This window comes from Muscardinus avellanarius (assembly GCF_963383645.1).
Source record: "Muscardinus avellanarius genome assembly, chromosome: 3".
Classification (NCBI taxonomy): domain Eukaryota; kingdom Metazoa; phylum Chordata; class Mammalia; order Rodentia; family Gliridae; genus Muscardinus; species Muscardinus avellanarius.
Window position 1 is genome coordinate 110432599 of NC_137788.1, and position 14129 is coordinate 110446727.

Consider the following 14129-nt stretch of genomic DNA (forward strand, 5'->3'; position numbering starts at 1 on the left):
GAAGGTTCGAGGCCAGCCTCAGACGCTTGGTGAGCCTCTCAGCAACTTAGCGAGAGCCAGTATAAAAATAAATAAATAAAAAGAAAAAGAAATAAAGGCAGGCGTGGTGGTGCACGCTTGTAATCCCAGCATTCGGGAGGCTGAGACTGGAGGCACAGCCAGCCTCAACTACTTAGTGAGGCCCCTTGCAACTCAGTGAGACTTTGTTTCAAAATAAAAAAATAAACAAATAAACAGGGCTGGGGTGTAGCCAGAGTTTTCCAGGCCACTTCTCTGGGGAGCCGACTCTGCTGGCCACGCGCTGGGGACCCGGCCGGGCTCTCCATGGGGTGGGGTCGTCCACACTTGCCTCTTCCTCTCTTCCTCCTGCGTCTTCTGTCAAACAGTAGAGATGGCGAGGCCTGGAGAGAGATGGAACCCGGAGCGAATCAGCCCCAGAAATCCCTGCTACACGTACTCTTTTCACGAAAGTGGGGCAGGGAGAGAAAAGTGCACAGAACTATAGATGTGTCTTTCAGTGAGTTATTTATTATTTTTTTGTGGGTCTGGGGATGGAACCCAGGGGCAATCTAACTCTGAGCTACACCCCTGCCCTATTTTTTCTTCTTTATTTTGAAACCGGGTCTCACTGAGTTGCAAAGGGCTTCACTAAGTAGCTGAGGATGTCCACAAACCGCAATCCTCCAGTCTCAGCCTCTCAAATGCTGGGATTCAAGCATGTGTACCATGCCGGCTTTGCTTTTTATTTTGAAACAAAGTCTCACTAAATTGCTGAGGCTGGCCTTGAACCTGGGATCCTCCTGTGTCAGCCTGTCAGGTACTGGGATGAAAGTCATGTGCCACCGCGCCTGGCTCAGTGACTTATTTAAATGAACACACCCTCCTTGGAAGTACCACAAGTTTTCTCCCTTTTTTTTTTTTTGCCACTTCCTCTTTTTTAAATATAACCACTATTCCGACTTTTACCATCACAGGTTAGTTTGGCCTGGACCCAAATGGCGTCATAGGGTATGTTCTGTGTCTGACTCCTGACTCTCAGTAATTGAGGATTATCTAGGTTTTACTTGTAGCTGATCATCTTCAAGGCTGTGTAGTATTTTGTCGTGTGACCATCCCATAATTTACTCACTTCATTACTGTTGAACATTTGGGTTCGAGCCTTTTTTTTTTTTTACAGGCATCTGTTGGACGTCTTCCTGGGGTAGGACCATGGGCTCTGAGCATATGTGAGCCTGTAGCCAATGCTGTCAAACTATATTCTAAGAAATCAGGCGTGGTGGCGCACGCTTGTAATCCCAGCATTTGGGAGGCTGAGACGGGAGGATCGTGGTTCGAGGACAGCCTCAGCTATTTAGTGAGGCCCTTTGCAACTCAGTGAGACCCGGTTTCAAAAAAAAGAGTAAAATATCGGGCTGGGGGTGGAGCTCGAAGGTGGAAGGCCTCTGGGTTCCATCCCCAGACCCGCAACAAAAGCAACAAAACAAAACAAAATAAAACAACAAACAAACAAACTATATTCTAAGAGGTTGAGTCAGGCGGTACGTGGGAGTTCCGAGTTACTTGAGGGCCCCTGGCTTTTTGGTCTGAGAACCTGGAAATGGGAAATGATATCGCAAGGTGCAGAGCCTGTAAGGGAAGAAGCCAAAAGCAAGACGACCTCTTCTTTGGAGTTCCTCTGGTATTTTACATTAGAGTCAATTTTTGGAACTTAAACGAGAGACATTGTGTGTTGATTAGCTAAACAGACTTGTTAAGCCCCTCAAACATTCCCAGGGCTGTGCAAGGGTTTGTGGGGGCCTGGAAATAAGACAGAGGCTGATTCTATCATAAAAATCCTTTAGAGCTGGGTGCAGTGGCTCACGCCCTGGGAGTTGGGAGACTGAGACGGGAAGATCGCAGATTTGAGGCCAGCCTCAGAAACTTGATAAGAGTCACTGCAACTTAGCGAGACCGTATTTCAAAATAAAAAAATAAAAAGGGTTGGGGTGCAGCTCAGAGGCAGAATGCCCCTTGGGTCCATCCCCAGAACCAAAATAAACAGAGACAGGAATCTTTTAGTTAGAGCTAATTAGGCATGTAGAATAGGCACAGGGAAATTGCTGTGTTACCTACAGGCAAGAACATTGAGAGTGAAAAGGGAACCACGAGGGGCCGACTCCTCCCGGGCCTGGAGTAGAGGCCAGGAAAACCGTGGCTCTAAAGCACGGAGGCCAGGCGCTGTGGCCAGGCCTCCGGAGGCCGGGGCAGAAGGCCCGCGGGTTCCACCAGCCTCAGCAACTTAGTGAGACCCTGTTTCAAGATAAAGAATAAAAAATTGGGTTGGGGGTGGAGCTCAGAGGTAGAATGCTCCTGGGTTCTATTCCCAGTACTGCAAAAAGTAAAATAAAATACTAAATAAAAACTTGGGCTGGGGGTGAAGTTTGGAGGCAGAATGCCCCTGGGTTCCATCCCTGGTACCGCAAAAAAAAAAAAAAAAAAAAAAAAAAAAAAAAAAAAAAAGGTGTAGCTTGAAAGTAGAATACCTTTGGGTTCAATCCCTGGGTACCAAAACAACAACAACAAAAAAACAACCCACAACAAAACCACCGCCACCACCAACAGCAAGGGCAGCTCAGGGTTTGAGTTGGAAGCCTGCTATGAAATGTGATCGCCATCTTGGCACCTGAGAAGGTCATTTCTTAAGGGACCCTAGGGGGCACCTGTAGAGGGAAGGGGGTCCTGTGTAAAAAGGCGAGCGTGAGGAGTTGACAGTCAGAAGCAGTGGGGGGCGCCCTTTCTCACTGTGAGTTTGCTGGGATTTGGGCTGCTCTGCCTGGGTGGACCGTGCTGCTTGGTGGCTCCGGCCAGTGGGCTCCCGACACCTAGGGATGGCAGCATCTTCTCTACCTCTTCCTGTCCTAACCACCGGAAAAGGCCCCTAAGGCTGCAGAGCGGCAGCTCAGAGGCCGCCGTGACCACCGGAACCCGCGCAGGACTCTCCCTCCTGACAGCGGACACCCGCGCAGCCCGCTCAGTTTTTAGGCGGCCAATTCTCTTCTCACTGAAGTTTTCTGTCTCCTCCTGTATTCTGGACGCCCTGAGGAAGGAGGAACTGTTTGGTGTGTGTGTGTGTGTGTGTGTGTGTGTGTGTGTGTGTGTGTGTGTTACTGGAAATGGAACCCAGGGGCATTCTACCTCTAAGCGACACCCCCAGCATGATTAAAAAAAATTTTTTTTGGTGTTACTGGGGTTCCTGGAAGCTCTTCTACCTCCGGGTTACACTCCCAGACCTATTTTTATACTTTTTTATTTGGAAACAGGGTCTCTTAAGCCAGTGAGGCTGGCTTCGAACCTGCGCGATCCTCCTGTCTCCGCCTCCCAAGCGCGGGGATTACAAGCGTGCTCCACCGCGCCTGGCCCCAGCCTGATTTTTTATTCTTTATTTTGAAACAGAATCCCACTGGGTTGCAGGGGGCCTCACTAAGTGGCTGAGGCTGACCCTCCTGTCTCAGCCTCCCGAATGCTGGGATGACAAGCGCGCGCCGCCACGCCCAGCTCTGGACTGGGGTCGCAAAGGAGTCGTAGCACCCGCCTCCTGCAGGATCTGCCCTGTAACCAGGCCCTGCACCCTGTCAGCCCATCCTGAAGCTGGCTTCAGCCAACCTTCACCTTCCTACACTGCACAGTTGAAAAATACAACAAAGAAAACAGATGCAGATTCACAGCCTCCAGCCCCAGCGGGGTCCCAAGGCCCTGGGGTCCTTCTTTTGGTACTGAGGATCAGGGACACTGTACCACTGAACTACATTCCTGGCCCTTTTATTTTTCCAAAAAAATATTTTGGTACTGAGAATTAAACCCAGAGGTGTCCTGCCCTTGAGGTACACCCCCAGCCAGGGCCTCCGTTGCTGAGGACCTCGCTGAGTTGCTGAGTTTGGCGGGGTACCAGCGAGCTTCCTGTCTCTGCGCGCATGCCTAGCAGGGTCCTGGAATTCTTGTTTCTGGTCTGTGGCTTCTTCCGTCCCTCAGGGGTGACTCCAAAGCTGTTCCATCTGCTCAGAGCCCTGTTTGGCCATCACAGCCCAGTGCAGTCAGCAGCCCGCTTCTGGCTTCTGAGTATAGCCCAGAGATAGAAAGCCCCCTGGGTTCCACTCCCAGTACCACCAATAAATAAGTAAACAAATAAAAAAAAATAAGGAAGGAAAAAGGGCTGGGTTTGTAGCTCAGAGGTAAAATGCGCCTGGGTTCAATCCCCAGTACCAAACTAAACCCCAAACAATACAAGGCGTCCTTACGCTAGGACAGTTAAGATGTGCAGAGTACCCAAAGCTTCCCCGGCCTACAGCAGGCACTGGGGAGATTGCAGTGGTTATGATTGGTCCGTGGGCTCCGCAAACCAGAGAACAGGGGCTGGGGAGGCCAGGCAAGAGGGTGGTCCAGTGGTGGCTCTCCCTGCGGGGATCCTCATGCTCGCCCTCCCGTAGTTTCGGGGAGCCACAGCCGTCTGCCCACACGCCCAGGCATCTTGCTCCTCCCGTCTCCTCCTAGGCTGCCTGGATTCCATGGACTCCATGTTGGTCCTCTCGGGAGAGCCTGTCTCTCTGCGGCCGCCTAACACACACACGGAGGTCTTCGGCGCCGAGTGGAAGATGCGGCTGTCCTCACGGTCAGAAACATTCGTGATTCTGACTTGGAAGAAGACTTCCGGTCTGAAATACACTCCTTTGGCACGGAAACATTTCAACCACACTCTTGATTTCAAGGGTGCGGACTTGACCCTGGTCATCAAGGTAGCGAAGCCACAGGACAGCGGTCTCTACTGGCTGGAGGTGACCAAGGAATCTGGGGAGGTGTGCAAAGCCGAATTCAACGTCTCCATACTTGGTGAGTGTCCGTGCCGCCCATCCTGCCACCTGGTCCCCGTGGGGCGGGTGCTCCCGGCGTCTTTCTGACCAGAGCCTCTGCTCCCAGGCCATGTCGGGAAGCCGCATCTGCAGGGGCAGGGGCAGGCCCTGGACGGAGGGCTATGCCAAGTGGCCCTGTCCTGCTCGGTCTCTGGGGACGGCCACGTGAGCTACGCTTGGTACAGAGGGCGTGCGCTGATCCAGACAGCAAGGAACCACACCTACCAGGAGGTGCAGGCTGGCGGCCCGCACGTGTACACCTGTCAAGTCAGCAACCCGGTCAGCGGGGCGAACCACACCCTCAACCTCACTGACGAATGTCGACCTGCCACCTTGAGTAAGTGTGGCCCTTGGGCGGCCACAGGCTGAGGGTGCTGGCCCTGCACCAGGCTCGGGTGTGGGACAGACCTGACAGCCCCAGGCTTCCTTCTCCAGGGCCTCAAAGGCTCTCCGTAGCAGGGACCGGCCCAGAGGCACATGGTTCTTTATTTTTTATTTATTTTATTTATTTATTTTTGTGGTACTGGAGGTGGAACCCAGGGGCTTTCTACCTCCGGGCTATACTCCCAGACCTATTTTATACTTTATTTGGAAACAGGGTCTCACTATTGCTGAGAGCCTCACTCAGTAGCTGAGGCTGGCTTTGAACCTGTGCAATCCTCCTGTCTCAGCCTCCCAAGCACTGGGAGTACAAGCATGTGCCACCACGCCCGGCTGGCACATGGTTCTTGTAGAGAATGGCCTGTGTTATTCTGGGAAGGCTAGTCTGCCGGTCTCCTGGGTGTGCTGGGTTGCCCTGCAAGGAGGGATCACAGGTTTCTGTGCTGGGCCCTGCGCTGGCTCCTGACCCTCTGACCCTCTGACCATGATTTTCTTCCTCTGGGAGGCTGATGGAGACCTGCTTCTGCTCCCGAGTGATGATGTCCCCAAGTCCTCAGGTCCTCAGGAGGCATTATTCAATATTCTATATGTTTCAACATTGAATATTCAGGCCAGCCAGGCGTGGTGGTGCACTCTTGTAATCCCAGCATTTGGGAGGCTGAGACAGGAGGTCTGCAGGTTCAAGGCCAGCCTCAGCAACTGAGCAAGAGATTGTCTCCAAATACAAAATTAAAAGATGCTATTTGTAAAGAGTTCATGGGCCACCACCTGGCACACTGAATTCCTTTGCTTTCTCTTTTTGTGGGCTGAATGTATCAGACAGGAAGAGTGACACAGGCAGGAGCAGCAGGAAGGGAGCCAGGGTGTGTGTGCCTTGCATATAGTGGGTGTGAACTGACCCCAACATAACAGGTGGAGGGACCATGTGCTGCCATCTGCCGGCCCATCCATCCATCCATCCACCCACCCACCCATCCACCCATCCACTCACCCATCTATCCACACATCCATCCATCCATCATCCATCCATCCATCCATCCATCATCTATTCATCCATCCATCCACCCATCATCCATCCATCCATCCATCCATCATCCATCCATCCATTCATCCATCATCTATTCATCCATCCATTCACCCATCATTCGTCTATCCATCTATCCATCCATCCATCCTCCATCCATCCATCCATCCATCCATCCATCATCTATTCATCCATCCATCCATCCATCCACCCATCATCCATCCATCCATCGGTTCATGAGTTGACTCTTTAGGTACACTGTGTTGGATCCTTTTAGGGAGGAGGAGGCGGGCTCAGGATCTGCAAGGTAGCACAGAGCTTGCTGGGTCAGAATCTGGGCCAGTCTGCCAGATGGGAAAGTCCACGCCTTGACCTGGCTCAGGGGACGTCTTCGAGCGGAAGGCGAGGCGATCTGGGCATGTGCTCATTGCCGCTCCAGAGAGAAGCGTGGGCTTTTCAGTGGTCCCTTCAGCGACAGGCAGAAACTCAGTCCGGGTGCCCCTGCTCTGCAGGCTCCAGGTCCCTGCCCTTTCTGGTGGCCATCACCATCCTAGTCCTGCTGTTCTTCAGCACCCTCACTTTCTTCTGTGTGTGGAAGAGGAAGAGGCTGCAGATTGGTAAGTAGAGGGTTACCGGGGGCAGGTCCTGCAGCCATCAGGCAGTGGCTTTGTCTGTGTTCAGGGGATGTTCCTGGGTGCACAGCAGCTCCTGGTCCTCCCAGAGTGTCCGCACATGTGTGTGTATGGGGGCAGCAGTTCACACCTTTCCCCACTTCACCTCTTGTGGAAGCTGCCAGTTATTTACAGTCTGGACTGTATTTACAGTGTGGACTGCCCCGTTTGATATAGGAGGCATATCAGGTGGTACAGCTGGGAAGAGCCCCTCTGAGCTACACCCCCAGCCCTATTTTTTATTCTTTATTTGGGAGCAGGGTCTCACTGAGTTGCAGAGGGCCTCGCTAAGTAGCTGAGGCTGGCCGTGAACCACAATCCTCCCGTCTCAGCCTCCCGAATGCTGGGATGACAAGCGTGTTTTTGAAGTTCTCTGATCTTGGCTTCCTTCCTCCCGCAGAGACCAGCCCTAAGGATTTTCTGACAATTTATGAAGACATCAAAGACCTACGCAGCAGGAGGGATGAGGTACGGGCTTCTCTGGGCTGGGTCTCTCTCCACCAGCCTGGAGATTCTCTTTAGAGGACGGCCATCCAGACAGAAAGACCGGAGAAACTGGAGGATCATCCTTTCCAAGTGACCCTCAGCCCTCCTCATCTCCCCTGCCCACTTGTTTCTTAGCCCTGGCCATAGAGGAGAAGAGGAAATTTAAGGAGCAGAGAAAATAAAAGTGTGGCTTCATGCGCAGCGGTCCCCAGCAGAGGGCGGAGGCCCCTCTCAGGACAGCCGGCTGAGCATCACCTTCCAGCATCGATGCATCTAACCACAAACCCTCGTTTCCCTAGCAATTAAGTGCGTTCTTTTGTGGGTACCTTCATCGTTCCCCAGCAGAGAGACCACTGCCAGTTTTGTGGCTGGTATTCACAGCCCTTGGGGAAGAAGGGGCCCAAGTCTGGCTGAGGTCCTAGAGAGCAGCCAGCTGGGTGCAGAGGCCAGGTGTCTCCCCGGGAGCCCTGCTCACCTGCTCTCCGCCTAAACCCCAAATTTCATGTAGTCTCACTTTCTGGAGACAATTTCCATGGATCTGCGCAAAAGAGAAAAGTGGTGAATTCCATTGTCATGGCGAGGGCGCGCTTTTCAAAACAATTTCTCAGACAAAGAGTAGAGTCATAGACAGGCTTATTTAGGGGATCAAGAAGGGTGTATTAAACCCAGCTGGGCGTGGGTTGGACCTGTGATCCTCTTGTCTCAGCCTCCCGAGGACTGAGATCACAAGCGTATGCCACATGCCCAGCTCCTATTTTAAAAAAAAATTTTCCTATCCTACTTCTTCCCCATCCTCCTTCCTTCCTTCCTTCCCTCCCTCCTCTCTCTTTCTCTGTCTTTGTCTCTCTCTGTCTTTCTTTCTTTGCAATAGCTATTGAACCCAGGGATATTCTGCCTCTGAGCTATATCACAAGTCCTACTTTATTTATTTATTTATTGATTGATTGATTGATACTGGGGATGGAACCCAGGGGCCTTCTACCTCTGGGCTACACTCTAAAACCTATTTTGTATTTTTTATTTGGAAACAGGGTCTCTTAAGCCAGTGGAGGCTGCCTTTGAACCTGCGCGATCCTCCTGTCTCCGCCTCCCAAGTGCGGGGATTACAAGTGTGCACCACCACGCCTGGCTTATTTTTTATTTTGGAACAAATTCTCTTTATTGCTGAATGACAGAGGCTGGCCTTTAACCTACATTTTTCTCCCCTCTGGACACGTGGTGCTGGGGATGGAACCCAGGGGCATTCTACCTCCGAGCTATACCTCCAGCCCTATTTTTTATTCTTTTTTTGGTGGTACTGGGGTTCCTGGGAACCCTTCTACCTCCGGGCTACACTCTCAGACCTATTTTTTTACATTTTTATTTGGAAACAGGGTCTCTTAAGCCAGCGAGGCTGGCTTTGAACCTATGCGATCCTCCTGTCTTCACCTCCCAAGCGCGGGGATTACATGCGTGCGCCGCCACGTCCGGCCTTATTCTTTATTTTGAAACAGGGTCTCGCTAAGTTGTGGAGGGCCTCACTAAGCAGCTGAGGCTAACTGCAAAGCTGTGGTCTTCCGGTCTCGGCTTCTCCAATGCTGGGATTACAAGCGTGCGCCGCCATACCAGGTTCTGTCTTTAAAAGGCGTAAACCCTCTGAATTGCAGAGACCTGAGGCAAGGCCCAGATCCAGCCCTGCTTAGGGCTCTGCCCATCACCAGATACGCGGCACAAAGCTAAGGAGTGATTCCCAAGGAATCGGCATGGGGAAGGGCAGGCCCCACCGGGTGGACTGTTTGAATCCCGCACACCTGGGGGCTCCTTGCCCCTCTGCCAACCGCTCTTCCCGTCTTGGAAGACGAGGCTCCTCACGGTCCTGCTACTGCACCCCAGGATCCGGGGACCCTGTCCTTGTGGTCATCCAGGCCTGGACAGACCCAGACCCGCCGCCTTGTGTTACCCAACGTCTGCTTCTTCTCTTGTGCAGGATCAGAAACTCACTGGACAAGAAAGGACCGTCTACTCCATGATCCCGCTTCAGGTACCGTGCTGGTTTTTCTGGACACTTCATTCCTACCACGGGCTTCCTGAAGCCCGGCCCCAGCTCCGAGTCTGGAAGGGCTGAGCCAGAGCTATGAACTCCTGGGTCCAGCAACCAGGGTGGCTTCAAGTACATTGTGCTGTTTGAAAAGATCGGTGTGGTTTTGTTTTGGAGGCTTTTTTTTTTTTTTTACCCCCCTCTGGTATTGGGGATTGAGCCCAGGATGTTCTACCTCCAAGCTATACCACCAGCCCTTAGTTTTTATTTTAAAACAGGATCTGGCTAAGTTGCTGAGGCTGGCCTCAAACCGGCAGTCCTCCTGCCTCAGCCTCTCAAGTAGTGGGATTGTGGAGTGTCTTTGCATTGGAAAGACCAATGCAAACATACCTCCTTTTTTTTTTTTTTTGTGGTACGGGGGATAGAGCCCAGGGGCATTCTCCTTCTAAGCTCCGCCCCCAGTCTGATATTTTTTTCTTTATTTTGAAACAGGGTCTCACTAAGTTGCGGAGGGCCTCACAAGTTGCTGAGGCTGGCTGTGAACCTGCGACCCTCCTGTCCCAAGTACTAGGATTAAAAGCGTGCGCCATCGTGCCCGGCAGGAGAACACATTTATAAGAAAGTGCTCAGCAAGCAGCAGCGGCCATTAATTACAGAGCAGGACCAGCAGTCAGGTTGACTGCACTCCCAGCAAGCCCGGGGCTCTTTCTACAAACCCTGAAAGCTTCTGTCTAGACAGGGTGCAGACCTTGAACTAGGCTGAGTCTTTGATTCTTTTTTTTTTTTTTTTTTTTTTTGTAGTACCAGGGATGGAACCAGGGGCATTCTACCTTCAAGCTACAACTCCAGTCCTCTTTTTTATTTTTTATTTTGAAATAGGGTCTCACTGAGTTGCAAAGGGCCTCACTAAGTAGCTGAGGCTGTCCGTGAACCCTGATCCTCCTGTCTCAGCCTCCCAGATGCTGGGATGACAAGCGTGCCCACCACGGCCGGCTAGGGTGTGAGCTTCTGAAATGCTTTTCTTTCTCTTCTCCTCAGTCTCCTGATTCCGCATCACGAGAAGTTGCAAATACCTTATACTCTTCCATACAGCCATCCCGGAAGGTGAGCCTTGCAGGCTGTGGGTGCTGATGGGGCACATGTGTATTCCGCACGCGGGTACACAGGCCTGTGGGCGGGCACGTGTTTGCGGAGTGGCATGTGCATCCTTTGAAGTGTGTGCCTGAGTAGATTTGGTGAAATGAATGTATTTTAAATGGTGTGTGTAGCCAGGTGTGGTGGCGCACGCTTGTAATCCCAGTGTTTAGGAGGCTGAGACAGGAGGATCGAGGTTTGCGGACAGCCTCAGCACTTAGTGAGGCCCTTTGCAACTCAGTGAGACCCTGTTTCAAAATAGAGAATAAAAATCAGGGATGGGGGTGTAACTCAGAGGTAGAATACCCCTGGGTTCAATCCCCAGTACCGCAAAAAAGAAAAAAAAAATGGTGTGTGTGTGTGTGTGTGTTGGGAAATGAACCCAGGGGCATTTTACCTCTGAGATACACAACCAGCCATTTATTATTTATTTATTTATTTATATTTATTTATTTATTTATTTATTTACGGGTCTGGAGATGGAACCCAGAGGCATTTTACCTTCGAGCTACACCCCCTGCCCTATTTTTTATTCTTTATTTTGAAACAGGGTCTCACTGAGTTGCAGAGGGCCTCACTGAGTAGCTGAGGCTGTCCACGAACTGCGATCCTCCAGTCTCAGCCTCCCGAGTGCTGGGATGACAAGTGTGCCCACCACGCCTGGCTTATTTATTTATTTTGAAACAGGATCTTGCTTCATTGCTGAGGGTCATGCTCAGTTGCTGAGGCTGGCCTCGAACCTGCGATCCTCCTGTGTCAGTCTCCTAATGATGGTATTACAGGTGTACCACCACGCCCAGCTTTCCATTTGACTATGAAAGAACCGATAAGGAGAAATACCTTTCGGGTTTTGTCTGGAGAAAAAGAGCAGGTCTGAGATGCAAAGCTCAGTGGATAATGGGGTCACCTAAGCTTTCTAAGGGGAGGGTGGAGGGGAGGTGCTTGTGCAGAGGACTGCAGGGTCTCCAGCCAGCCAGGCTGCAGAGAGACGCCACCATGCAGGCTGCAGAGCCCCGGAGAGAGGCTTGCAAGGTGGCGCTATTGCCTGGAGCTGGGCTGGAGGAGACACCAGGCTGACTTGGGGACCAGACAAGGCTGTGGCTGGTCACTTGCTATGGGCCCCCCACGTGGAGGCCTCCATAACGAGCCACTCAGTCCTGCCCCACTCAGCCCCTCGCTCTCCTGCGTACCAGACGCTTACTGCTGTGTCCATTTCAGCTGGTGAGGGAGGTGGGCAGTATTTGTGTTTGCATGGCCTGGGAGATACGTGTGCAGCAATGTGTGCTGGTGTGGATTTTAGACTACGTCGGTGTGGGGCACAGAACCCTGACTTTGGTTCAGAAATGTCAATCAAGCCAGAGGTGTTGGCGCACGCCTATAATCTCAGTACTTGGGAGGCTGAGACGGAGGATCGCAGGTTCAAGGTCAGCTGCAGCAGCTTGGCCAAACCCTCAGCAACTTAGCAAGACTATGCTTCAAAATAAAAAATAAATAGGGCTGAGAGTATCGCTCAGAGCCCAGAACAGAAGGAAAAAGAGATACCATTTAGAAATGTCACATCCTAGGCAACTGTGTAACGTGCTTTCCGGGACCACAAACCCTGTTGTTTGCACCTGTGGAAGGCTGTTTCCACTTTCTGGCTGAGGACACCTGTGGGGTCTTGTGAGGCCGAGTCTCTCCTGAGGCCTCTCGGTGAGGACCAGGACTTCTCTGGGCTTGACTTTCAGCCTTTTTTACCCTCTGCGCTTCTAGTCTGGCTCCAAGAAGAGGAACCACAACTCTCCTCTTGTGTGCACCATCTACAAAGAGGTAAGGCCCTGGAACTCCTTCCCACAGCCTACTCTGAGCCCACCCTAAACAGGTGAGCCAAGTAATCTCAGAGTTGTTGGGCCTTCAAACCCCCGTCTTCCTGTTAGAGAAGACATCGCGGCCCGAGGAGAGGGAGGGCTCCATCCGTGTCCCATCGGGCGTTCAGTTTGGCTTTACTGAGCAGCCTGGACTCAAGGGCCGTCCTCGGCATTTGCGACTATGGATTACAAAGTGGGCATCTCCCTTTAAAGTGTGTGTGTGCCGGGCGTGGTGGCGCACATTTGTAATCCCAGCGCTTGGGAGGCTGAGACGGGAGGATCGCAGGTTCAAAGCCAGCCTCAGCTACTTAGTGAAGCCCTTTACAACTCAGGGAGACCCTGTTTTAAAATAAAGAATAAGCCGGGCGTGGTGGCGCACGCTTGTAATCCCTGCACTTGGGAGGCTGAGATAGGAGGATTGCATGGGTTCAAAGCCAGCCTCAGCTACTGAGTGAGGCTTTCAGTAACTTAGTGAGACCTGTTTCCAAATAAAATATAAAATAGGTCTGGGAGTATAGCCTGAAGGTAGAAATCCCCTGGATTCCACCCCCAGTACCATCAAAACAAACAAACAAACAAATAAATATAAAAATAAAAAAATAAAACAGGGTCTCACTGAGTTGCAAAGAGCCCCACTAAGTAGCTGAGGCTGTCTGCGAACTGTGATCCTCCTGTCTCAGCTTCCTGAATGCTGGGATTACAAGCGTGCACCACCACGTCCAGTTTCCCCAAGCTTCATTTTCTTAATTTATAAAATGGGGATAATAATCCCTGCCCCCTAGGACCACAATACAGATGTTCCAGTGGGAACTTCTGAGGTTTCTCTTTTTCTTTGGCAGGTTGGAAAGAAGCAATATAAAGCCCATAACCCAGCCCGACTGAGCCACAGGGAGCTGGAGACATTTGATGTTTATTCGTAGCTGTCGTACCGTCCTCATCTCTGGACCCCATCAGCATCTGCCTTGGGAACTGGCACCATGGATGATGTCACCTGAGTCTTTCTGGAACAGCTCCTGGTCTGGGAAGGAGACAGATGTTTATTCATGGCCTGTATTTTTTTTTCCCAGTACTGGGGATGGAACCCAGGAGCATTCAACCTCCGAGTGACATCCCCAGCCCTATTTTTTATTCTTTATTTTGAAACAGGGCCTCACTGAGTTGCAAAGGGCCTCACTAAGTAGTGAGGCTACCCGTGAACTGCGATCCTCCTGTCTCAGCCTCCCAGTTGCTGGGATGACAAGTGTGCCCACTGCGCCTGGCTCCTCTGTATTTTCTTGAAAACGGCTTCTCACCACCCTGATAAGAGCAGGATTGTTGAATAATATTTCCCAAGCACGAATGGTTGGGGCCGTTGGGCCGCCCACATTCCGAGTGTACACAATCTGTAAAGGGCAATGCGCCCAGCGGGCAGAGATCGCCTTTCCCCTCCTCACTGCTCAGGGCTGCTCTCCTCGACCAGCTGCGGTTCTAGACCCTCGGCTCTGCCAGGTCCACCGTCCAGAGCAAGAGTGAGAGGCGCAGAGGGAGAGGGGCTACCTGAGCCCAGGCGCCCACCTGGCGGCGAGTGTCTGCAGGATGGTGCGAGGCCAGCCCGGCTCCGAATAGAAAAACGCTCAGACCGCCTGCTGTCCTGCTGACCGGGCGGGGAGGCCCGCTCTGTCCATGGTACACAGCTTGATTTGTAAA

At 51.9% G+C, this 14129-nt stretch overlaps 1 protein-coding gene across 1 annotated transcript; it reads left to right on the plus strand.

Annotated features, from left to right (window-relative positions):
* Positions 1–391: 391 nt before the first annotated feature.
* On the plus strand, positions 392–13363 carry CD244 (CD244 molecule; the record flags this gene model as incomplete). Its single annotated transcript, XM_080691534.1, has 9 exons — positions 392–470; positions 4528–4863; positions 4936–5220; positions 6801–6905; positions 7360–7427; positions 9412–9465; positions 10501–10566; positions 12349–12405; positions 13283–13363. The coding sequence occupies 9 exons, from the start codon at positions 392–394 to the stop codon at positions 13361–13363; spliced, it is 1131 nt and encodes a 376-aa protein (XP_080547660.1).
* Between the last annotated feature and the right edge of the window lie 766 nt (positions 13364–14129).